Raw genomic sequence first — 26,819 nt, 5'->3', positions numbered from 1 at the left:
CTTCCAACCTGGTATTCTATGATTCTGTGATGATTCTATGAATCTTCCATCCCACAAGTCACTACACAGCAGCTAGAGGAAGGTGGAACCTGGTTAATTCCTGTCTGTTAACTGAAAGCCGAATGTAGTAGAAATTCCATCAGTGTCATAGGAAGAAGCAGCCTGAAATTTTCAGCAATGTCAGACCAAGGCGTTCTGTCTTCAAGTAATTTAAAAATATTGAAATAAGAGCTTTACTGGGATTACCATCACTTCCACTTTACAACGTAGTATTTTGAGATGGTTTTAGGATGCAATCTTTGCATCAGTTTTCGCCAAGAAAATGATCAGAAACTTCTGAAAGAGACCCATAAATAAAGATTGAATGAAAACGTTATTAAAGTATTCACATGCAGCTTTGTCATTAAGATCAAAGAAAGCCTATTTTTATGTCTCATTCCATGATCAAAAAACCCACACAGAATCACAGAATATCAGGAGTTGGAAGGGACCTTGAAAGATCACCCAGTCCAACCCCCCTGCCAGAGCAGGATCACCTAGACTAGGTTGCAGAGCGACACATCCAGGCAGGTTTTGAATGTCTCCAGAGAAGGAGACTCCACAACCTCTCTGGGCAGCCTGGTCCAGTGCTCTGTTACCCTTACAGTATAAACGTTTTTCCTCATATTCAGATTGAACCTCCTATGCTCCAGCTTGCTCCCATTGCCCCTTGTACTGTCATTGGCTGTCACTGAGAAGAGCTTGGCTAATTCCTCCTGACACTCGCCCTTCACAAATTTATAAACATTAACGAGGTCACCCCTCAGTCTCCTCCGAGCTAAAGAGACCCAGCTCCCTCAGCTACTCCTCATGAGGGAGATGCTCCACTCCCTTTCTTTTACTTCAGAAGTCCTTCCAGTTCTGAGGGAAGAAGACATCTCCCCAGGAGTCTCAGAGAAAAGACAGATAAAAGGAAAAACTCAGATGAACTGCAGTGTGGTATTTTGGCTCAAAATTAATGATTAACTGGACAGAGATAGAAGGATATGTTGGAACATGATCAAAAGTGAATTGAGAAGATGATACCAAAGGCATGATGATGCTATCTGGGAAGATGCAGCTCCTAGCTCTTGCTCCAGAACCACTGCTTTTAAGTACAGTCCCCCAGAAACTACTGCAAGATAAAGCTGACAGGCACTGGATAACTCCAACATTAAGAAAAGCAATGAGACTCTCAGTGAAGTAGCACACTCAGATGCAAACCACTCAGTCCAGTCCTGTATGCCCAAGTACTGTCCACAGAAAAGACTACAGCAAAGATAGTGAGAACACTGCTAAGTGATTCTTGGTCTCATGCTAAGTAGTTACTAACTTCAGAGACCCACTTGCCTTTTATCAACTTTTCTGTGCTACTTTGCTTGTTCTACTCTTTTGCTGACCTAATTCTGAATTGGCTGTATGTGTCCCGCATAAATAGGGACAAACAAAAAACCATATAAAAATCTAACTACTGCTAATAAGGATGGCTACAATGCTGTTAAGGAGCCGTTAACGCCAGCTGAACATCTTGATATCACTTGTCTTCCAAAAGCATGTAAAAAGCATACTGAAGATAGGAGCTGTCTCTGTCTTTTACTCTTTCCTCTTTTACTTAATTTCTGGGTTTCATATAGGAAAGGCAAAGAAAATATGCTTTTAGAAAGCAGAATGTCTTTGCTTTTCCTGTGAAAGGCTGGAAGTAAAAGGCTGTAAAGAGACAAAACCCACACGCTGTTTGACATGAAGTAAAAACCTCTGTCATAAGAGCAATAATACTTAAAATTATCATTATGATTATACCATTAGCTTCTTCACCATTAGTGGTAACTATTCAGCACATACATTAACAGACATTTTATGACAGTACAGTATTGCATTTCGTTCTTATACTGATGGTCAGGAAAGTTCATACAAAGACACATGTTCTTTCAGTAGGTACTCTGGACAATTTCAAAGTATCTGAGCTGTGTTAACTGAGTGAGACTGCCAGACTGAAACTGCTGAATAGAAAATCTCTTAAAAAACACTTAAAAAAATAATTTCATACCAAATACCATGTTAATAAGTTTACATTTTATTTTAAGAGAAGTAGCCCAGTATCAGATGTATGATAACCAATTTTACAAAAGTAATGTTTCGTATTTCACTTCTTTCTTTCTTATGTTCTCCAAGTCAATAAATACCAGTACAAAGAGTAAATTCCTTTGTTTTACTAGAAAAGAGACATTATGGTGTGAAGTTTCATAAAGAAGCCAAATGCTTATTTTACATTTCAGTTACCCAGAAGAAAATCTTGTGATCTCCTCCAACTGCACATAATGGAAGAGTTCTGTGCCATGTCAAACCAGATCCTACAGCTGCAGTGCCAGTAAGAATGGGCTTTAAAAATAAAAAAAAAAAGAAGAAAAAAAAGGAGAAAAATATCAGTACAACTTTCCATATAAATTATTTCTATACCACATGTACTAAGTTACATAAACAAATAAACACCACAGATTTAGTACTCCTTAACAAATACAGTTACAATACAACATAAATCCAACTGGAAAACCTGATTATCTGCTACTTAGTTCCAGTAGCTACTTACTACGTTTAAGTAACATAGCAAAATATTCAATGAAAACAAATTGTTTCAATTATTTTCACTATTATTACATTATTATTAGTTTAATGGCATACTTCCAAACTTAGAAATCTTTTAAAATGAAATTTATGTTTGGAGGTAGTATTTTTACTGTAAGCATTACAAATGTATACTAACTCTAGCAAAACCAAAATATTTCTTTTCTCTGGATATATTTTCATTAGTGATTTAAAGTATAAGTAGTTCAAACACATAAAATACATAACCAGCTGGTTTTAGCCTCTTTAGAATAAGAAATACTGAAAAACTATTAAATAACAGGTTAAATGTTTTTATCCCCCTTAGCATCAATAAAGCAATGCAAAATAAATCATATAGATCAAGCAGCTTTTAAAATAGCAGATTAAGCGTGGTGTGATCTTTTTTCCCCCCCTTAGCACGGATGATACAAAATGAAATAGGTAGATAAAGCAGCCTTTCTGGATGGTTTAGTCTAGTTCTTAATTGTAGCTTTTAACTATTTATGAGTCTGATTTGAAGCGAACAGATGTAATTCCAGTCAAAAACTGAACTCAAAAATTTACCTGCAGATGTCCTAAATGATGAACAAGCAGTTGAGTAGTTGTCTTTCCTGGATATCCAGTGGTTGCAAACAGATTTTCATTCACTCGGGACCATCTATGAATACAATGAACATACTTTTAAAATATCCCTACCAGACTACCAGAAGTACACACAAAGTGGAGTTCCTTCCCTTGTGGTTAACTGTGTGAAGCTGTTAGATACTCCACTAACACCAGAGAAATTAATTCAGAGAAATGGCTTCTAAATGATTTACCACCCATAGCCCCGTATGCTTGTTGTCATAAAACAGAAAAAAATCATGGGAATGTTATACATATATACTAAATGTAGGTCATTCACAAATTTCACAAAGCTCAAAGACCAGGTCCTCCTAAAAATTATTGAAGTGAGATACAGCAGGTCCCTACATTCACAATGCTTCCATATAGATAGATTTATGTAGGTAAAAACCAGAGAATAAGACAGCACTTATACCTGAATAATCTGGCTCGATCAACATGGACAGGTCTCTTATCCTGTGGATAACTAAAACAGACATTTAGGGTAAAAAACTGTTCTGCAAACAACTACAGCTCATACTCATACATACAAGTACCAAAAAGCATGTATCTCTTAAACAGTGAAGGGGGCACATTGTCTGCTCTCTGTGAAGAAGCTGAGGGAAAACCAGCTCATTCTTGCAGCTTACATCTCAATTTGGAGCAGGAAAATTGAAGTAGTGATCCAGTTTATTATAGCTCAGTAATTATGTATTTAGAATGAAATTTTAACAAACACATAGAGCTTACAGTGAGAGGTAAACAGTAGTGAGGTGCTGTCTCAAATGGACAAAAAGACAAGTTTATTTTTAAAGGATAAATATTGACAGATAAAGATGAAACAAAGAGTGCCAGGGAATTATCTCTATTGATTTCATAATTCCTGATTAATGTTTATTTATTTACTGAATAGGTGATACAATACATAGTGCATTTAAGTGCTACATTAGCAAAGTATCCACATCTCTTCATGTACTGCTTAAAAGAATAAAGAATCCTATCTCATGCGTATAAAAATACCTGGAGCGAGTGATATCCCAGATTAGCCAATCACTTCCAGCAACTGCTCCAATTTTTAGAGTATTTTTTAAACACCAGTCTGCTGACATCAGCGGCGTTTGTTCACACTCTAGTGAAAGAATTGCCTGCTGTGTAATTAGATCATAGAATCGTATTGTTCCATTCTTCTCTGCAACCATCAGCTGTAAAAAGAAATTAATAGAAACTTGTAAACTTAGCAGATAATGAATCTTAACATTTTTATCAGTACTTTTTAGTATCTTCATCAATGACATGGACAGTGGGATCAAGTGCACCCTCAGCAAATTTACAGATGTTACCAAGCCTGAGGGACAGGGTGTCATTCAGAGGGACCTGGACAAGCTTGAGAAGTGGGCCCATGTGAACCTCATAAGGTTCAACAAGGCGAAGTGCAAGGTCATGCACCTGAGTTGGGGCAAATCCCGGTATCAATACAGGCTGGGGGGATGAAGGGATTGAGAACTGCTCTGGGGAGAAGGACTTTGGGGTGCTGGTGGATGAAAAGCTGGACATGTTGTGCAATAACCTCCACATTTTTTTGGACAGAGAGATCTGCCACCAAAACATGCTCTTCTGCAAACTTAAGGACCTGGTGGAGTAACCATTTTGACCTGCAATAAGCTTTTCAGCAACTACCAGTCCGTCAAGTTTTACTAGGTTTTTGAAAGAGTTTTACTTTACAAAAATAATCCTGTGCCCACTCTTTGATAAGGGTCAAAGAAAAGACAAGCTAATATGTAAGGCTGGTGTAATATTGCAATACTTTTGGGCTAATCTAGTAATTCTGTTGTGCTAACAAATTTGCCCGGTAGCAAAGAATAGCAAACGTATTCAGTGGTGATACCACCTGAATCAACAGTTTTCCTGGTTTTCTTAGTAAAGACCAGATACTGATATTGGTGGAAAGTGTGGTGAGAATAGAGATCCTTCTTCCCTGTTGGTATGTAAATATTTTGATACCTTATTTGACTGCTTTTCTCTGTTTTAAGTGTGTGTTTTTCTGGTAATCTGAACAACTATTTGTAGCTGCTTAAGACAGTTATTGATTGGCACAACAGGAATAGTAAATCCAAGACTGCACAGACTAGACCATTAATGAAGCTGAATATTTTGGTATGTATCAGCTGGTTAATCCTCCCCAGTACAATAAACACTTAAGTATAAACCCTAGTTTATTGATTTTATTTTGATTTTTCAGCACTTATTTCATATAGTCCAAGTAAGAAAAACAACAACAAAAATCCCGTGCTAACTTCAAACAGATCCTTTTCAAAACCTGGCATGCTTTATAAGAGTCTATGTTATTGGTGATTCGTGTTACCACAATTAAGAAAAACTTGAACTTTTCTCTGGTAACTGTAAGTTAACATGTAATCAGCAGAACAGTTATGAACAACAGCTGATGTATGTAATCAAGAAGGAATATTTCTGATGGGAGGACTGAGGGTAATATGACAAGAAAGAGAATTCATCTACAGTGACTTCACATTAGCAGACCCAACCAATATCCAGTTACAATGTACACTAGGCTCCCTAAACTTCAATCTTATGACAGCATTGAAGATTCATAGTTTAGATAAGTCCACCCTCCTGTTATTTTAAAGCCAGTGAGGGTGAAGAGCTGGAAAACACAACCTTAAAAGCCTCCTCAGGATGCCAGCAAACACTCATTCCAGGAGAACGTAAAACAAAATGGGCCTTCTCATTTCCTTCCAAATCCCAGACCCTAAAGCAAAAAAAGGAAAGAAAAAAAAAAGCAAAGTATTAAACTATTTATTGCCATTTGACTGCAAGTACTTTAACTTTCGGTGCCTAAATACATTCAAAAAGGAAGTGATCAAATGAAATACTGTTCATACTTCATCACTTCAAGAAATCAGTGAAAGTGTTCAGTGCTGAAGATAAGGTATTCTACCATTGATGAACTAAGCTGAGCCTCTGTTTATAAGGTTAATATCAAAGTAATTTGACAAGTTTAGTTGTCTAGACATGAAATGTAGTTGAACCATTCCCACTTTATTCATAAGTCAACACTACAGCCTTTGTACTATACTGTGACACAATACAAAGCAGGAAAGTCAGTGTTGGTCTAGCTGATACAAGCAACTTAGGGTAAAGTACCAAGCAACTTAAATCATCCACATTACCATGTAAACGATAAGACCATGCACTAAAGTATTTTCCTTTTCTAATAGACGAATGTCCCTTTTATCCTGCCAAGACAAGTTTGAGTAATGGAAATACAAGAAACTAAAAATGAAGGCAAGGCAAACAGAAGGATCTACAGCAGAGGTTACACTAGCCCACAGAGGGTCTTGGCAAGCTTTCAGACAAATAAATCACATGTGCCAGCTTAATCTTTTCCTCTAGAAGTATCTACAGTACATATCAAGCTATTAAAAAAAAATAAAAATCAACAATATTCAGTCAATATGGATTGACAGGGAAGTGTATGCTCAAACACCAAAACTAGGCTAGGTGATGCGTGAGTTTGCTTTGGATGCATTTGACAAGAGTGTTAATGAGCCATGAAGCTACTTCATTTACAAAATGCAACAAAACCAAAACTGAGACTACTTTACTTCACAGCCACTGCTCAACTACCTCTTTTCCTACAAAATCAGTAGTTCAGTTGGACAAAAAATCACAGTTGTGAACATCAGTCTGAACCACAAGGCTGCATACTATCTATATGCGTTTTCACACCGAAACATACACACATATCCTTCCTCCCTGTCACACAAAACGTAGAAACAGACAGCTTTTTAAGTAGTGTTTTGCCCAGTCTTTTGAGCTAGACGAGTGGCTACATACTATTATTGTTTATTCTAGAGGATTTTTGCTGACTTCCTCCAGACTTTTTCAGTTTATATCTCACCAGGGTGCTTAGAGCCTTATATTTAAGAGATTTCAAAAAACTAATAATAATACATCATAAGTCTAGACAAAATATATGGGAATAAAGTAAATATATTTAATGAACAATGTTGTTTTCTTATGCCAAACCACAACAGATCAAATATTTGTTTTCCCTGTAGAAAACACAGGGTCTCTAATCTTGAAGGATCAGTGTCCTTATTAAAAAAAGTCAAAACAAAAACCTGACAACTGTTTAAAAAATGAAATATCTACTTGATTAGGTAATTTAGAAACATACAATACTTTCTTCTACTGCCAAAAATTTTGCCTTGTAGATTTGTCCAAGTCAAATCAACACTTTCCATGTGTATTTACTGTGCAGGGAGAAAATTATGATATAACAGAAGACAGTGAATCATTTTGGCCAAAGGAGCATGCCATCATGTTTCCTTCCCTGAACTGAGTAAGGTCATTAGGTGTTGAGACAGAAATTCATGCTGTCTACCTCCCTAACTTTGTTTTTTATAAAATGCCAAACTTGCATCTCTAACTTTGTAAGAATGGTAAGATTGTTAGTAACAAACAGTATACGAGAGGGAAACGCCCCCTTATATTTTCCTCTTTCTTTACTGATAACAAAGATGGTATCACTTAGTTTAAGAAAAAACCAAACACAACAAACCAAACCAAACAAACGTAACAGGCAATACATATCAAAACAGATCCTTGTCTGAAGGCATGAAGTCCATGCTGTTATGGAAGTTTACAATTACATGCGTGTTCAATTAACTCTTTTCAATATTTCTTTGTGACTAACCCAAGTGGAAATGTGCAAAGACCAAAAATTTAGCCAAAGTGAATTTCAGTTACTCAATTACTCAGTAATCACAACCAAATCAGCTACAGATGCTAAAAAAACTCTCGTTTTGTTCACATTCCTATCATGTAAATCAGTATCAAAAGACTATTTTTTCTCTTATTCAAAGCCCTTGAAACTTTACTAATATTACCATGATTTTATACCAAAGCAAACTAGTGTCTGCTTTTCTCCAAACATCCTTATTTTTCGTAACCTTGCAATGTGACACCCTCTTACTTCTCCCCCTCCCTCCACCAACCATTGTTGCATAGACTTGTAATTGGGCTCCTGGCATTTTTTTGATATTTAGAAAATAAGAATAAATTTAAAGGATAAAAGTTAGAATAACCATAGATGAAATAAGGGCTGAAGTTTAAATAATGGGAAGCCTAAAAATAATACGTAATCTGCTCAGTAAATTCATTATTTTTTAAGTAACTAAGGTCTGAGAAATTATATGCTGCAGTGCTCACAAAATTTAAACTAACATACAATACAGATGGTTGCAAATGCATTAAAGAAAATTTTTGAGATATTAGTACATTTCTCTTGTCATTCACATCCTATGATTAAACAAACAAATGATAACTGCAGTTATCTCAAAGCACAAAGATATTCAAACTGTGTTGGAACAACTATATTGTATGTCATATGCATGAATATGGATAATAACACACTGCATATGTGCAGTAATTTTATCACACAATGGACTGTTATTAAAGATGGCAAAGTATTCATTAGAACATCTGAAAACCTGTCTTGTGGCAATGGAGATGATTCTTATTTTATATTCTAACTTTCTGAATTCTGAATACTTCTAACTCAAGTGCAAAACCAAATCCTAACTGAATAAAAACCATCATTTGCAACTGCAAAAGAAAAAAAAAATATATTGCAACCCTTCAGGCATTTCTCACATCCCCAGAAGATGGAAGTGAAAAAGGGAATTCTTTCAACATAAGATTTCCAACAATTTAGGGGGTGGAGTGGGGGCTAGAACAAACCTTGACATCTGATACCATTCCCGACCAGAAAGCATGATCCATTGATCCATATCAATGGTTCAATACTTGAACCATTACTCACAGATTACTGTCTGACCTACTCTTAAAAATGCCCAACATTTTGTTTAATAATATCTAACTTAAATATCTCTTGCTGAAGTTTCTTTGTATCTCCATCAGACATATTCTATGTGTAAGGAAAATCCTATCACTTCTGAAAAGCCTTGAGGCCTATGGAGAAGGGAGAGAATCCCGTTACATGACAGAGGTAAAAAGTGAAGCTGTTCCACACTAAGCACAAGGAGTGAGGAGAGGAAGATCTCAGAAGAGGAAAACGGAAGTGCAGAGATTAGTTAACAATGTGGAGAATACAACCACCACTGGCCTTGTCTCAGGTCTTTTACCAACTCCATATGGTAAGATGTAATATTAAAGATAATTTCTAGTAATTTATTTTATTTTACTGACCAAATAAAGAATTTAAGTTTTTATTAATCAGGTAATGCACTGCCCAATTAACAGCTGACTTGTACAATCTGTAGCAAAATTAGGTAGCAGAGCTCCCTATTCAACACACTGAGCAAAAGCAAGCCACAAAAATGGTTGCATGGGGAAAAGGGGGAAATTCATCTGTGCTGGCTAGCACTAGTCCACTAGGCACGGCCATCTCAAACTATCTCCTGACTCAGCATGCAGGTTCCTAAATTTATGCCTGTAGAGCATTTCCTTCACTTATTTTTGATGCATAAATAAAAGCCTTTGCACAGATGTCCTGGTTTTGCTGGGACAGAATCATAGAATCAGCTTTCTATTCAGGAGGGCTGCATTTTTGAGAAGACTGCAGCACTAGATTTAGTGGGAACAAAGTAGATAAGACACTTGGTTTTAGTTTGTGTCCAGCTCCAGTATGTGACGTATCATAGCGATCAGGGCAAAAGCCAGGGCAGCTCACCCAAGCTGGCCAACAGAATTATTCCATACCATAAATGTCACGCTCACTATAAATTGGGGATTTTGCTGGGGACAGCTCTCTTTTCTCAGTGGTTACCATCTCTGATGGGTCTCATTGTTCTGCTCCTAAGGCCTACTCCCCAACTCATGACCACTATATCAGCTGACTATAACTTTGTGTATAACTACTGCTATTAATACTGGGCTTTATTATTATTTTATTAAATGTTTCAATTTCAACCTATGGGTTCCTTTCCTTTCCCCAATTCCCCTTCCCAGGTGGGGAGTAGTCATGAGGTGACAGAACAACTATCTAAATGACAACAAAAGTGTAAGTGTGTAAATACTCTTTTAGAAATTTGACCCACGTTCACCATTTTCTTTTGGTGTCAAAGGAAACGTCAATGTTATGAAAGAATTCTTGATTAGAATCTTTTGGATTTTGGCACTAATTCCATGTTACCTCCAGCTTATTGTAATATCTACTTGACTATGCAAGCATTGATGTATTTTTCACTGATAACTGTGGGATGCAATTCTGATTATTCCCTGCAGTGTTGGTAGAAGTAGGAGAGGCAGGGGAGCGGCACATCTACCATCTCCAGTGTCTCAGCTCACTGATCTTTGCTAATATGCATTTCAGAACATGCATACTCAGAAATAAGTCCAAGAAATACACAGTACTACTACTACTGAGATAGTCTTAAAGTTATCTAAAGCAAAGCCAGAGACTAAGCAGTATTTTCACAAAAATGTGAGGCTTCAGTTGTATCCTTTCAACCAAAGAAAAATTAGCTGTTAAGAGTTATCAGCTTATTATTTCCAATGTAGACATAAAACTAAATGCTTCTGTGGGATGACTCTTACTGAGAAACTCAACTACTATTCTGCCAGCAACTTTCTAAAAAGACAAGGTAACTGCTAAACAAATCTAATGCAGTGATTTCTATGTAGAACAATTTATAGGCTAGATGACTAGGACTGTGTGACCCTTAACATAAGCCATAATGTGTCACACAGGAAATAGCTAATATTTCGTCTGCGTATTTTGAAGACATCCTAACTAAGGCTTATTAATCCACACTGAAGACCAGACTGAAATAATGCTCCAAACATTCGATTCAGAAAATGAATTATTTTTTATTTTATAGGTTTGCATACTGTTACAGGAGACCAGTTAATACGGGCATGTAGTGATTATGAAGTACAACAGAAGCTGTTGGTTCATACTTGCCATCATGGCTGTAAAGTATAACAGAAATTGTGTAATACTGTATTTGGGGGACATACAGGGATGCATACATAGAGTGTGCAAAGTCAAAGACCAGACTCATGAAAACAATCCAAGGCTCTCCTTTCTCTTCATCAAGTATAGTGCATAACTAGCTTGATAATTGTAATCAGCATACCTCAGAAACGATAAATATTTTGGTATGACATTTCTTATATGAAGAGTCACTAGAGGATCCTATCACAACAAACAGATGAAGACAGAACAACTTGAAAACATGAAATAAGATACCTTTTAAAAAAACATTGGCAAAAATCTGTAATTGAGTGCACTAGGAATGGGAAGAAATAAATAAAATACAATTTTGGAGGCAGGAATAAGTGAGAAAAGCAACTTTTCAATATAACCACAGACTGAAATATTTATTGAATTAACAAGATAAGACTAAAGTGCAACAAGTGCTAAAAAAAACCCAAACCAACAAAAAACAAACAAGAGTTACCACTGGCTTTCCTTCATATTGCCTAGAGAACGACCTACAAAAAACTCAGATGTAAGAGTACCATGTAAACAAATACACTACAGATTAAAAACCTCTGAAAACAGACGAAACACTGCAATAAATTTTAAGACTCTACTTCATTTAGTTTCCAGCAAAACTAAGCTGATGGAGTGGTATTTGTAGTGTGTGCAACAGAGAAGGCTGAACTTGACAGTGACTGATAAATAAATTGACAAAGTCTCTATGAAGCAACACGAGCAACAGCATAAGTAACTGAACAGAACTCAGAAAGGAATCAAAATGCAAATACATTCACAGGTAAAGTGGAAGAGAAGTCAACTGTACGTTCTTTTCTATTACACACAAAGATAGAGAAATATTATGTAGTTTACGGAATAATTTTAAAAAAGGAGAGAGGGATAGATGAGTCCTTTTCAGCTTTTTAAAATACAAGCCAATCCACCACTTGATGACCATAAGAAATTGCTGTGCTGCCATTATTAAGGGCCTGACACTGTCAGTAATCTTTCAGTTTAATATGAGGATGGAGTATGAGGTGGTTATCAACCAAATGGAATTAACCTTGTAACAGTCAGAGGTTAGTTTTTAAGCATGCATATGAGACTAGTGGGTTTTACCAGAATGGTATTTTGCATGAAATGCTTCAAGAAACATCAGGTAGTGTCAAAAACTACCAACAGTGGAGGGGTGTCTGTTAAGCTTGTGCTCCTTTCCTTTCTATTTCCAGAGGCTTCATTAAGTATCAGAACAAAATCATTTGTACATCCGAATCCCTGCAGCCTCCTATATTGTGTTTCCAAATCGTAATGAAAAAGCCAGCAATAATTTTTCTTTCTTACGAGTGGTGCACAGGGAGTTGTGTGCACAGCTTCTCATTAGCAAAGTGGGATCCGTGTGTACTTGCAAATAATGCAAATATTCAAAGAAGTATAGAACACTTTATAATTTTAAGGAATTAAGTGAAATATTCCTTAAAGCTATCATAAAAGATTTTTTCTTATTCATTACATATGCTCTTCTGACACCAAGAAATGGACAAGCAAATTACTTTTATTACACATAAATACTACACAGAACTGTGAAACTGACATATGAAAGGTAGATCATGAAGAAAAAACAAATAGATTCGAAGGAAGGAGAACATTTAGATTAAATCCAAGGAGTAATTTACTTTTCTGCCATGAACAAGTTTGGCTTTCAGCAGAAATGTATAAATATCCTAAATTTGATTTTTTTTTTAATGTGTACACAAGTTATATACTCTTATTTATTTTTACTTCAGTTGTACTCAATATGTTAACACATAATTTATAAACAAAACTGATTCAAATTTTTGTTTAACATTACAGTAGTCATTTTAGCTATTGCTTCTGCCATTCTTTTCCCATTTTCTTTAAATTTTTCAAACTTTAAAAATAATTTTCTTTTCTTCTTTTTAAGAAATAATAAAGCAACTATGAAATGTGTAAAAAAGTGAAATACAGGAAACTATATTTCAAGTTCCTCAATATTAGTTTACTATATATTAAAGTATAAAATGAGCAAAATTTGAAAATGACAGCATACTGTCAAAGATACAAATTGACTATATGCTTGTGAACAGCTTCAGCTACCTTGTAACACAGTCATCCTTGGGACAAAATGAAGGAAGTAATACACGATATTTAGGACCCAGGATTTAAATTTTTCAGCTTTGCAGATGTAATTTTAGCTACAGGGATTTTGATCTTTAATATGAATATTGTTGTGAGTAACTGCAACATTGGGTTTCAAGAGTCTTCCAAAAGTGTCTTCCTTCAGAAAAGCAGATCTTTTCAAGGTTATACTAGTTTTGAGATTGTCAGTGCAAAGAAACACAAGATTACTAAAGCATACAGCATATTTACATTTACACCTCTTCACTTCTCTATGAATGCACACACCACTTTTATTCACAACTACGTTAACATAGGTGGCTATTGCAACTATTTTATGCAAGAGTATTCGTAATTCAGTTCTACTTCACAGCTGGTGAAGAGTCTTGTGTTGCGAGACCAATAAAGCCAAAGACTTTGTGCAAGAACCAACAATTAGAGAATGACACAGGAGCAATTTAAAGGCAAGAACATTGATTTTATCACCACTGCCTCTTCAGCCAGTATCTGACTTCCACTGCTTGTCTTCCAACCAAAAGGACTGAACTCAGCTCTGAGGTATCACTGTTGCAACAGCTCGTGGCAAGATTGTTTAGTGCATGAAAGCTGAAAATTTGGGTTCCTTAGAGATCCTGGCAAAACTTACTACTGCATGAAAACCAGGGAAGATCTGAATATGTTTGTATATGTTCTGTACATAGTGAGACATTGTATTAAGACATTATTAAGATATAAAAGTGGAATTCTTAACAGAACAATACCCAAATACTCAAAACTACATGTTCTTGTACTTATTGTTCTAGAACTTCATTCCAAAGGTATTAACAGATGATGTATCCTGAGAACAATTTCAGGATAAAAACTCAGTACAGACAGAAGAATTATTCCTCTTCTTACATTACTGCTGAAGCAAATTACACAGTAAGTAAGGAATGATTTTGGTAAGTCCCAGGGAATGCATTTTCCATTAGTTTTGAAAGTGTAACCTTTAAATTTAATAAAAAAGCCTTCATGCTCCACATGCATGAATGGAAAAAATAAGAACTCAAGTAGCCAAAAAAAATCCTACTTATTTCCCATGGCTTTTAACCAAAGACTTTATGGTTTACTGCATAAAATGTCTTTCAGAGTTACTAAGTTGAAATCTTGATAGTATACATTAATTATATAATTTTTTTTTCCTTTTTATTTAGTGTCAATTAGACTACTGGTTTTAAAACAGCTCTTTTTCATCCCAGGAACACTGAACATTTAATAAAATAAACAAAAAAAGGTCACATATTCAAACAGGTATTTGCTGAATAAGCCAAATATTATCTTAGATTTAATGAAGAAATCAAGGCTAGGAAATAAATCAGAACAAGTCATACATTTCTACTATTCATTCTTAATGATTTTGTTGGGAATACGGACAGGACATCTATGGAAAATCTGCCTACTGGTCAAAGTAGTATTTCTGAGTTCCCTAGGGGTGTTAAAATCACAGGCCTTGTACATTTTCAATTTATGTAGACAGAGCAATTCAACTAAAGCTACTAAACTGCGATTTATACTAGTTGATGATCTACCCTTTACAAAATCCCATACACAGAGTAGTCTTTCTAAGAGCTATTCCCTTCTCTCTTAGCGGATAGAATATGGCTTAAGTGAAAAAATACTTTTCCCCTGAGTACTATCTGGTAATTTATATAGGAATTGATATGGCGGTAAATTCAAAGAGCAAATACTTAATTCATATAATCAGAGAAAAAAATGAAGCAGTTTCTTAATTGAGACAAGTTTTGAATTATCACACTGTTGTGATTTATACAGTTGCTCTATCACCCAATGCCTCCTCCCCACCCAGGGAGGGGGATCAGGAAAAGGAAAGGAGATTTGTGGGTTGAAATAGGAATTTATTTAATAAAATAACAGTAATAAAAATAATATTAATAACCATATAAAGTACAGAGAGCTATACTCAGCCAATATTGTGGGGGAGTAGGCCTCAGGGGTAGGATGGTAAACAAGTCCCTCTTGAGCTGTCAGCCATGGAAGAGGGAAGAAGAAGGAGCAGTCTAGAGAGGAAGAGAAGGGCTGTCCCCATCAAACTCCCCAATTTCTAGTGAGTGTGACATTTATGGTATGAATAGTATTAATTGGTCAGCCTGAAGTCACCTTGGGTTTGATTCCACTGGGTTTCCTCTCCTCCCAGCCTCTGCATCTGTTTATCTCAAGACTGCTGAAGATCTAGAGCACTACGGCAACCTGCATACCAGCATTATCTGAAACCTATAACAAAGTTTTATCACCTTGTTCCCATAAAATAGAGTGTTGTAGGCCTTTACAAAATTGCAGTTCTCCTCAACAGAAAACTGACTCTAAAATTCTGTCCCACAAAACCAGGACACATAGCTATTACAAAGAAAAGACAAAGATGATGCTTTCTCAAGTCTCTGGCTGCTGCTGCAATGACTTGCGAACCTTGCTCAGCTGCCCTCCTGATCTCCCCAGCTGTCAGCTGCATCGAAGGGAGAAGAATAGCAGCTTCATAGATTCATGAGCAGTACTAGAAAAGGAGGATGGGGGACCTTTGGACAAGGAAAACCTCCTGTACTACAAAACCTTAACCAGAATTTTGCAGAGTATTTAAACATGTTTCCCATTTACAAATAACTAAATACATGGGTTTGAAGCAACTATAATCATGGTTTTATAAGCTGCCAGTACCAATGTATTAGTATATTACTGTCCTTAGGCTATGTAATCCCACCTACTAGTAAGCCTAATAATTTTGGGTAAGTGGACAAGTTCAGACATATACTGGTTTTAAACTTAACTCATCTGATGACAGAACAGATAGACATGGTCTATAAAGTTCATGAGCTATGCGTGTCCTCTCTCTCCTCATGTCTTTTATTCCTGTCTCAGCAGGGGAAATTATAGTGTACTTAATTCCAAGACAGAACAGTTCTCTTCACATTGTATCTAGTAAGTTCAAAATGTTGCTTTGAAAAAATCCAACTAGTCTTGTTAGTGGGCTGTGAAGGCCCACTAAAAATAAATAAATAAATGCTTATTTATTTAAGCAAGCATATAAAGCATACATGCACAGGAAAAGCCAAACATTACTATTTCAATAAAATTTTGAACAAGATGCATACCTGCAGGTGTGATCATCACTTACACTTGCAACTTCTTGACCTTCTTTGGGAGCAAAAACCAGATCATTAATGTAATCTGAGTGGCCATCAAATGTCTGTCAACCAGAAAAAAGAAATAACTTTACCTTAGAGCTGACGGTTTCATCCATCCACAGCACATTTAATAGACCCACAAAAGGAAAAAAGTATGAATGTAAAGATAAAGCTACCATTTTACATGGAAAGTACTAAAAAAAAGTATTTTTTCAGTAAATAGTGTTCTTTAAAATACCTAATTCATGTGTACATTCATCCTGTAGGTGAAAAGACCCCCCCACTGTTCCTTGTTACCACACAGGTCAGCTTGATGCCTTTGCTTGAGAGACCAGTCAACTGCACCAGAACTTTTTATCCTCCTTTCAACCACTGAATTTTGAAGGTAGAAGATAATAAATCTCAGAAAGAGGAGAATGAGCAAGTGGTGAATGTATGGTCTGGAGCACAAGTCTTATGAGGAGCAGCTGAAGGAACTGGGGTTGTTTAGCCTGGAGAGAGGAGGCTGAGAGGAGACCTCATCGCCACCTACAACTACCTGAAAGGAGGGTGTAGTGAGGTGGGTGTTGGTCTCTTCTCCAAAGTAACAAACGATAGGATTAGAAGAAATGGCCTCGAGTTGCGCCAGGGGAGGTTTAGATTGAATATTAGGAAAAATTTCTTCACCAAAAGGGTTATCAGGCACTCGAACGGGCTGCTCACAGAAGTGGTGGAGTCACTATCCCTTGAGTTATTTAAAAGACAGGTAGATGAGGTGCTTAGAGACATGGTTTAGTAATGGACAAGTTACAGTTGGACTCGATGATCTTAAAGGTCTTTTCCAAGCAAATACTTCTATGCATGATCTACATGCATGATCTCAAAGAACTCTGATTACTGGCAAGTAACTCTTATCTCTGAATGGTAGTTTTTACTAGGGTTTCCTGCAAGCAGCAGGAGTTTTTTCATGACACAACAATAAATCAGCCACTTGTCCAGTATATGTCCTTTTCCAAGCAGTCAGCACACAAACTGTCTAGGAGGATATATATAAACATGGCAGACCAAAAAGCTACCTTTAGAAGTGAAAACTCTCAGTGAAAGAAGATGAAGTGGAAGACAGGGCACGCTGAAGACTTTAAGAATTAAACAAATGAGGAACAAGAGTACAAGCAAAACCAAGCAAGCCATACAACACCTTAGCAATTAAGAACAATTTCTATTAAGCATTTTAGAAATACAGACAGTGTCCTTTGTGCTCTCTGCTTTATATGCTGTTGTGCTGAAGAGGAAAGAAAATGGGGTATATTCACACACTTCTTTTACTGTGAATTAATAGATCATCCACTCTCAAATAACAGGATACGAGCACTCATGGTATGAATGTACATGTGAACTGTCACTCAAAAGCAAGCATTTACAGTTGTATCAGAAAGCATGAAGTCACTTCAGAGAGAACCTTGTTATTGTGTAATTGTTCTCACCTGAAGCTTCTTAATCTTGACATTTTTATTTCAAAGTACTGAGAACAATTTGCCTATAACAAAAACAACTTAGCAGCACAGCTTTTCTCAATAAAAGCAAAATTCCAGTTTCAGTAAAAATTAAAAGATAATATTTTACATATTTAGAAGGCTTTTCAGCTATCTTGGCCATAATATCAAGACACCTTTTTTCTCAATTCTATTAAGTGTTTTGTACTTATCTACAGACATCAGTAATTGAGGATTACAGTATCTTCAAAAACCCAAGTAAAAGAACTTACACACATTTAGCATTAAGTAAGCATACAAAACTCATCTCACTAAGGGTCCAGTCAGACTTTAAAGTACATTCAAATTCATTCACATGGGAGCCAGGTATGAATAAATCATCTCTGGACTCAGTAGAAGACCTGTATCTAGTTAAGATACCGGTTTGCTCCATCTGAGGATTTACACTTATTTTCCCTCATTAACTACAGCTATGGTCTTTTTAACAAATCTCACTTAAAATTTTAAGTCAGGCAAATGCCCACATGTAAATGTTGTATGCGTTACTGTTCCATCCTCTTCAGTCCCTCTGATTAAGTGCCAAGGCATGGCTGCTCTTGTTTTGCCCAGCAAGGTATCAAAGTGGAGACAAAAATATCCTCTGGATAATAGCATGACATGGAGAGATTGCAGAGGAAAACAAGGTCAAATGAAAACAAACAGTTCTACAGTTTTCTGAAAGGAAAACACACTGTCTGTTCTCTACGTGTGGCTATTCCAAGGAACCAATGCAGAACTGATAAAAAAGCCAGTATATCTCTCAAGCATGCACAATAACTAAATCTCTCTCTCAAAAAATTTTATTAATGCCTCATCAGTTCAATACAGAAACATTTTTCAGCAGCCAACTCATTTTTTTCCAATAGCTCATAATTTTGTTAAAACCTAGTGGATTATACTAGAACTAATACATCCTAAGATGATGCTAAACTATTTAGACAGAAATGCCAAGTCCTTTGAAAATTTTCAGCATTCTGAATTCAAATATCCTGCCTCATTTTACTTCCACAGTTCTGATTAAATATGCTTTTTATTAAACAAAATTTGAAGCAGGAGAAGGAAGCCACAATTCATTTCCAAATGAAAACTTCAAAAGAAGAAAAAGATTTCACGAAGATCCATCAGTCATATTTTACCTTTTGTTTGTTGTTCTGGGCTTGCTCCAACCCATAAATTTTTGATTAGTTGTGTTGACAAAGTAATGGAAAACTCAGTATGCTTCAAGTTCCTTGTTGATAATTACAGCAAGACAGTTTTTCCACTGGGAAAACAGAGTAAGATTACCCTGTCTATCCCTCCAGAAGCAACACATACTAATTGCTTAATATAAAAGACAAAATGTTCAGAGATTACATTTTGACTGTAATCACATAGTTTCTTCAGCTTTGTTTGCACAGTTTGTACCTCTTTTGAAAATCCCATGTGTACAGTGTGCACCGTACAATGGATCAAAGTCTTCCATGTGTTCTTCATGAGTTTAACCTCAGGTTTATGAAATAGCTTTTCTGAGGTATCAATTGACTGTTACCAAGAAACCACTGTATCAAACTTTATTGAAAGCCAGCTCAGCATAGCTCCCTGTTGTGAATATCCGAGATTTTGCAAATACTTTAAATCAGTGTTAGGTGGTTCTTGACAAGAAGTATACATAGTTCAATGATCGTCCAGGTACAAGACATTAAGATCATTACCTGGAAAAAGTATTTTCCACACGTTTTTGTAAAAAAAACCCAAACCCCAGAAGTCAGTCTGAAAGACAGCATTTTTACCAATATAAACACACTAGTCCACATTCTTCCTTTTCCCTAATGAATTCCTCACTATTAAGTAAAAATACGTAATTTTAGCTGTTTTCTGATTTTTAACATTAGAGCAAGCCTGACCCAATAACAATATGGACTTTTATTATTTATTATTTATCTTCAGTCTCAGTACATCGTTATTGAAGTTCTTAGACTGTTAATTCCAACGATGGAGCTGGCTTAAACAAAGCTAATAGTTTTACTATAAATTCAAGCCAATACTTTCTCATTTGTATTGCATTAGCACCAAATGATCTTTACTCTTCTGTAAGAAGTCTTCTGTCTTCAAAAATGAAGACATTTCATTTACCTTCAGCTGACAAAAAACAAATTCTATCTACCTTCTGTCTACATTAGATACTGGAGGAGCTTATTTATGTCAAATGGAGTTGAATAATAAAGATATTGTAGTTGCTTGTTACTTTCTGGGGAAAAATAACTTCTATACTTCTGATACTTACAGCTGTGGCTGTTCAGCCTAAATACCACAATCTAATCTCCAACACCTCTTGCATTAAGGCATCCTCTGTGGTGTCTAGACTCACTACCTATACTGAATTATTATTCTGACGTGTTATGCAATGAACATACTTTTGCAGTAGAAGCTTATAACTGCTAGTCAAAGCATTTTGTGTAGAAAGAAGTCCTAAGGGTAGATGAATCACTTCTCCAATGAACCTTTTTGTATGAAAAATAATTGCTGTCTTAATGGAAATGGAAATGTGGCATTTCAGATTTCTTTCTAGGCATCCAGTCAAAGCTACTGTGTAATAAATTCCCCTAAATTAGAAGTGCATGTTTTAAAGTGTCATTTGCATTGGTCAGATACCAGAAAAAAAAATTGTTAGAACTGGGAAAACAATAACCCATCACAGAAATTCTATTCTGAAAAAACAGCACTCAGCAGACTGTGCTACTGAGTTGTCCCCTCTGCTTCTCTGGTTGTAATATAGATCATGCACTGAGAATGAGCTAGAAAAGAATCATCTCATCAGGTCTATTCAAAACTATCGTGATTTTAAAAGTGTGTTGGTTGTCATCTCATTCTAATTGAGTAATAAACAACTTAATAGAATTCTTCATTAGAATAAACTTGCTTATTTGAACTTGCATGTTAGAAGTTTAAGCTCATGAATTATCAAAGGTGTGTTTGTGTGAAGTTATAATATCGATCATTACTCTAGAAGCAATTAGTTCCTAATGAGCAAAATAGCAGATTGCATTGGTAATTCTTAGTGTTAAGTCTGGGCTATAGCCCTTATTAATCTGCAAGAGTCTGAAAGGTGTAGGCATGAAGTCTATGCTGGAAGGTACAGAAGAGTACCTTTTCCTAAGGACCAGATGATGTAGGAACAGGAAGAGGTATGAAAGTTATGAACTGTCACTAAAGGGGAGGAGGTAGAGAATTCAGGAGCGAAGTTGAGCTCAGGAAGAAGGGAGGGGCGGAAGAAGGTGTTTTTAAGATTTGGTTTTATTTCTCATTATGTGATTTGATTGATAACAAATTAAGATTATTTTTTTCCAAAGTGGAGTCTGTTTTTCCTGTGACCATAATCGGGGAGTGATCCCCCTCTGTCCTTGTCTCAATCCATGAGCCTTTTGTTACATTTTCTCCTTCTTATCACACTGTGGGGGAGGAGAGAGCAAGCGGCTGCATGGTGCTCAACTGCCAGCAGAGCCTAAACCACTACAGTGACATCTGCAATTCACTTAGTTTCCGTATTACAAATACTATTGTCTTACTTATACAAATTACCAAGCCACAAATGAAAGTTTATTATTTTTTCCTTTATGCTCAATACACAACTCTTACCAAAAGAGCTATTATCATATTCCAAAGCACTAAATAAGAAGGAATCCTCTCACCCAATTTTTTACTATTAGTTAGCCTTGCATATTCTTGGCTGAGACTTCAACGTAACAAATTCAAACTGGTTAGCACAAACAACTAGTTAATATTAGTACTTGGACTGGGACATTGTTCGAAAGGTAGAATTTTGAAGAATACCTACACATCCAAGTGACATAGGAGCTGATATGTCTTGCAAACAAAAGAAATCTCCAGAAAACCAATCTTCTGCTTAGAAAGTGAACACAGTATTAAGACCTTTCTTCTTTTATATCACTGTTTTAAGAACACTACCATCTACACTGAAAGAACAGGAAGTGAAACTGCATTTGAAGTAGGCATTTCCTTTGTTTCTATCTTAGAAATAAACAAGTCACAGCCTATGGGCATGATTAATATACCTGTCTACAGCTGTGTTCTAAATTAAGTAGTCTTTCTTTACATTTCCTAATGTTTGAAAAAGTTGAACTGCAACTTCAAGTTTCCTATGAAAGAGAAATTACTAAATTTGCTTTTCTTATAGACGAGTCCAATAACCAATACCATATAAAATTTTACAGGTCTCTATGTAAAGGAACGTTATCTAATACGATACTTAAAATTCACCTGTAGAACATTTTGTTTATATTTCAAATGATCCATAAGACTCTGCTTGCTTTTCTTCGATTTTGTTAAAGTGTTACATAAAGACTTCTAAATCAAAAGATCATGGAACTGGTAATTACAGTTATTACCACTTGAAAGACAAAAAAGTGTAAACAATACAATTATTTTCCCCAGAGACCATGGATATAGGATCTGTCACAGTTCAGTGCTCTCTCTCATACAGTACATTAAGCAAAACGAGGCAGAAGCGCAGTTAAAGATTCGACTTCACTGAAGACTAAATATTTTTCTAAAAATCAGCTTAGCTGCCCTTACCTTATATTCATCCTTGTCCTGCAGGTCTGAAGTAAATAGCCTTAACTTCCTATCAGAAGCCGCAGTACAAAACCTACACTCAACAGACAAAGAAAAGCGCTTCAGTCAGTTAACACAACAGTAGTTGACTTTTTATCAGTTTCCCTTCAGTTTAAACCTGCAAAGTGACATGCAAGGGAAAATACAGATTTTGAAAAAAACCCGAAAACTTCTATCTTAACTTCTCTCCTTTGCCAACAAGCAGAGTTATAATTGGAACTTATCTATAAAATAGTGTGTATCAAGTGCCAAGAATACTTTTTCAAGGGAAGAAACACAAAACAGTTTACAAATCTAAATCTGAATCAACTATCAGTTACCTGAAATATCTCACATAACTGCCATTGAAACTTCCCTTAGAAGAAGTAAGTAGCAGAGCACAAAAAAGAGCTCTCATTATCAAAGTTTTAAAATACCGACACATAAATTCGTAAACCAATTTGTAACGTATTTTAAACAAGACTGTACAAATATGCAGCAGTAAGCAACCATCGTAATTTTGAAGAGGATTACAAGCTATTGAGAATACTTTAATTTTTAAGTGCATGTTTACTAGTTAATGATCTTTATAGATTTACACCTCAGCGGGTCTCACAAATAGCATCTGACCTACTCATAAACACAGTGCACACTATGTAGACCATTCCAAATACCTTTATAAAGCAGGCCATTACAACAGCCTAATCTTTAGTAAAGTTCTTAAAAGAATTCCTTCTCCACAGATGTACAAAGAAAGAACTAACTAGATTTTAGATCCATTAAAATTACAAATAAGGAAAAAAATATTTACTAGTTAGTTCACTGAGGGAGGAGCAAGGGGCACAAGAAACAGACTAAAAACAAACAAACAAAAAAGAACTACTCCAAGAATTAAAATGTTGTTCTACTGAACTTTTCGGAGACTTCATCAGTGATTTCTAAAGAGTCAGATTGCACCCACAAGCTTTAAACTTAGTCCAACATTAAAGAATTAGGGAAAACAGATAAAAGACAATTGTACTCATTTATTATAAATACCTTATCTGGGGAGGTAAAGCATCAAGTCTAGTTTCTGGACTCCAGGCTATGGCATCAACTCGGATTCCATGATGAAATGTTCTTAGTGTCTTATATTGCATGCCTTCCACTTCTGCATCCTCCTCCTAAAGAAATATTGTAGTTAGCTAATCCAGAACAACATCTTGATGATTTCTAACAATTCGGATTGATATCAAATTGAAAGGCTTTCAAAATTACATGTATCTGGGAACTTTTTAGTTTGTAATACCCTCAAAGTGAAAACCTGGAACATAAAGTATTAGCTTGAAATATGTGAGTACTTAAAAATATATTAAATGATTGCAATTTCAAGCCAGAGGCCAATGCACAGCACAAAAACCAGAACTGAGCTACAAAGACGCTGAGCCCATTCTTTGTACAAGTAATACCTTCACAGATACAACTAAAGCCACAGGTAACAGCATGGGTGAGTAAATACACACTGCAATGAGAAGAAACAGTGGGAACAAAAGCAAGCATGTCATTTAGGCTATCTTAACGCCAAGCTGTTTTTAGCACTTCCAGAACAACATTCTTTAAACAGCAGGAACTAGAAAGGTACCCTCTGTCATCCAACATGACCAAAATTACTAACTTGTCTATTCTTCCCACTGGTGAGCACACTGGATAGTGGGAAAGACAAAACAAGTGTTGGCATTATGGACTCAATCAGTTGACCTCTAAAAAATGAAGTTTTCAAAACATCTAAAGGAGCACCTCAAAGGATATTTCTACAAACTTTTCTTGGTGTCATGATTCTGCTTTAAGGTAAAGAACCACTTCGAATGCCCTCTGCATAACGTGGAGGTTAAGAAGAACCTAGCTGAGGAAGCATGAAGTGATCCAGTTTTTGTTTAATGCTTCTTGAAGCAAGGAGCAGGAATAATATTTTCTTCCCCTACTTTGAAATACTAGGTGCCTCCATATGTGGAAGGAAAGATAGGAAAATTACACAAAGACCAGTGGCTGTCAAAATTTTAATTAGTTCCTTTTCAAGGCCTACAGCAGAAACTCGGTAGAGGGCAACACAGATGACAATAGGTTTTTGTGGTTAGCACTACATGCTTTTCAGAATATTTCCAACATTAAGACTTTGGGGAATAATAATAATAAAAAGAACAGTGATGCTGTTATTCATATTTGATAAAATACAAAAATAATACTGTATAATAGAGAAGAGAGTTGAAGAAAAAAAGCTTAAAAGTAGATTCCAAAGATAACAGTTGTCTCCTATTGATTTTCAAGCATCTAGGCAAAAAACCCCTCTAATTAAAAAAATCTTATACAGTATTAAAATATACACTACACAGTATTTTACACTTTAAAAATGCTCATAATACGATAACTCTAAATAATTTCAAGGTAAGAAAGTATATTTTAGTGTTTCTAACAGTCTGTGAAAGATCCAATAAAAACAATTGAGAAAGCAAACTAAAAATGGTAATAATTTCTACAGTCCTTCCTTAAAAGAAACAGCCAAAAAATTAACACAGAAACTTTAGTTGTAAAGCTGAAGTTGTACTCTTTGCTATTTTGCAAGCTAGCTGAAAACTTCAGAAGATAATTAAATCTAAATACTGAATGTACATAGAACAAAATATAACTACAAAAAAGGAGCCAATCACCCTGTGATGATAAAGAACAACATACAGCAAATATTAAGTCACATATTTCTAAAGCTGTGCACTTAAGCTCTCAGATAGCAGTCACCAACATTAGCAAGAGATACTAAAATGGGATTACTCTTGCAGTAGAGCACTTCAGTTTTCTTTGCAGTCTGTTCAGGGAGTACAGCGATAGGACGAGAGGTAACAGTTTTAAACTGAGTAAAGGTATGTTTAGGTTAGATACTAGGAAGAAAGTCATGAGACACTGGAACAGGTTGTTCAGAGAATTTGTGGATTTCCCCCCCTGGAGGTGTTCAAGGCCAGGTTGGATGGGGATTTGAGCAACTTGGTCTAGTAGGAGGTGTCCCTGCCCATGGCAGAAGGGGTTGGACTGGATGATCTTCAAGGCCCCTTCCCACCCAAACCATTCTATGATTCTATTTAAAAGGAACTTCACACCAGCAGGATATTAATTTATACCAATGTGTATTTTATATATACACTTACTATACATATTTTCTTGAAGAACAAATATCCCAGACTGGTTAATGTAACAAACAAGCAGAACCCTTCCCTGATTACATGGGGAGGAGAGGAAACAGGAAAGTGACCAGGATCTTTAGGCAGTAGAGGTGCTGGCAAAGTAAGATTCAGGAAGCAGCTAATAAAATCAACAATAACACAAACTAACCTGAAATCTGCAGGTCCCAACAACTACGTAATTATTGCCGCCATATGCAATGAGGGAACATGCATCTCCACTATCAAATGGATTGAATTTTACCACGTGCACATAATCTTCACAATCCACAGTGTAAGCAGTGTTTCTAGTAGAATCTTGCTTCATCTTTAAGGTATCACAGAAGTGAGGTTTCCTCCAGGATGAAAATCTACATTCCTACATAGAAAGTTTTAAAAAGCATGCATTACTCATTTGCATAGAGAAAAAACACAAAAGGTATTTGTGGCACAACAAATCAAAATTTCCTGAACATCATACTGAAGGCGGCAAAAGCTGCACTTAGGCTTGTTATTTTTAGATGGTCATCCATCAAAATATTAACTAACCTAACTAACATAAGTTCAAAATTGCCTCTACAGACTTCAGTAATAACTGCAGATTTTATGCTACTGTTGGCAACCCAACACCAAGACAAAAATTTAAGTAACTGTACACAACAAAAAAGTGACATACAGAATTTTTAAATTTTCAACAAAATTACAAGAAATAATACATTACTACCTTCAAATTCTATTTGTGTACCTCTTTAAAGGCCGTCTAATTAAAAGCAGAGTTATTCAAGGCTGCAAAACTGTAAATAAGAACACTGTCATGCATAATAGTTAAAAATGGCTTCATGACTTAAGCCACTGCAACTGCAGACAGAGCACCTATGCCTCTGTATACCAAAACTTTACTGTATTCAACCAATTTTCAAGAAAATCAGGTTTCTGTCTAGAACAGAAAAGGCTGAGATACACAACTGATTTCAGAAACACTCCTTTTAGTCCCAGTGCAGATCTGACACTAGCTTAAGCTTTTTTTGGG

The 26,819-nt window shown here is 35.8% G+C and overlaps 1 protein-coding gene across 1 annotated transcript; it reads right to left on the bottom strand.

Moving 5' to 3' along the window:
- Positions 1-2,140: 2,140 nt before the first annotated feature.
- NUP37 (nucleoporin 37kDa) lies at positions 2,141-26,167 on the bottom strand. Its single transcript, XM_010187206.1, has 9 exons — positions 25,962-26,167; positions 23,643-23,767; positions 22,587-22,659; positions 16,471-16,565; positions 5,902-5,992; positions 4,246-4,427; positions 3,662-3,712; positions 3,187-3,280; positions 2,141-2,397 (listed from the first exon to the last, which is right to left on the bottom strand). The coding sequence occupies exons 1-9, from the start codon at positions 26,115-26,117 to the stop codon at positions 2,284-2,286; spliced, it is 981 nt and encodes a 326-aa protein (XP_010185508.1). The 5' UTR covers positions 26,118-26,167; the 3' UTR covers positions 2,141-2,283.
- Between the last annotated feature and the right edge of the window lie 652 nt (positions 26,168-26,819).

Source organism: Mesitornis unicolor, unplaced genomic scaffold (assembly GCF_000695765.1).
Source record: "Mesitornis unicolor isolate BGI_N332 unplaced genomic scaffold, ASM69576v1 scaffold986, whole genome shotgun sequence".
NCBI classification, from domain to species: domain Eukaryota; kingdom Metazoa; phylum Chordata; class Aves; order Mesitornithiformes; family Mesitornithidae; genus Mesitornis; species Mesitornis unicolor.
The sequence above is the reverse complement of the archived record's forward strand: the minus strand, read 5'-3'. Positions and strand labels throughout refer to the sequence as shown.

Bases quoted from the DNA above. Each gene is read 5' to 3' on its own strand.
- NUP37 (XM_010187206.1), bottom strand. From the start codon at position 26,117: ATGAAGCAAGATTCTACTAGAAACACTGCTTACACTGTGGATTGTGAA. The intron at 5,993-16,470 runs GTATGCATCTTG...TTTTTGCTTTAG, and splicing joins AGTGATGATCACACCTGCAG to GGTCTGGGATTTGGAAGGAA. The intron at 3,713-4,245 runs GTATTTTTATAC...TGTCTGTTTTAG, and splicing joins TGGGATATCACTCGCTCCAG to TTATCCACAGGATAAGAGAC.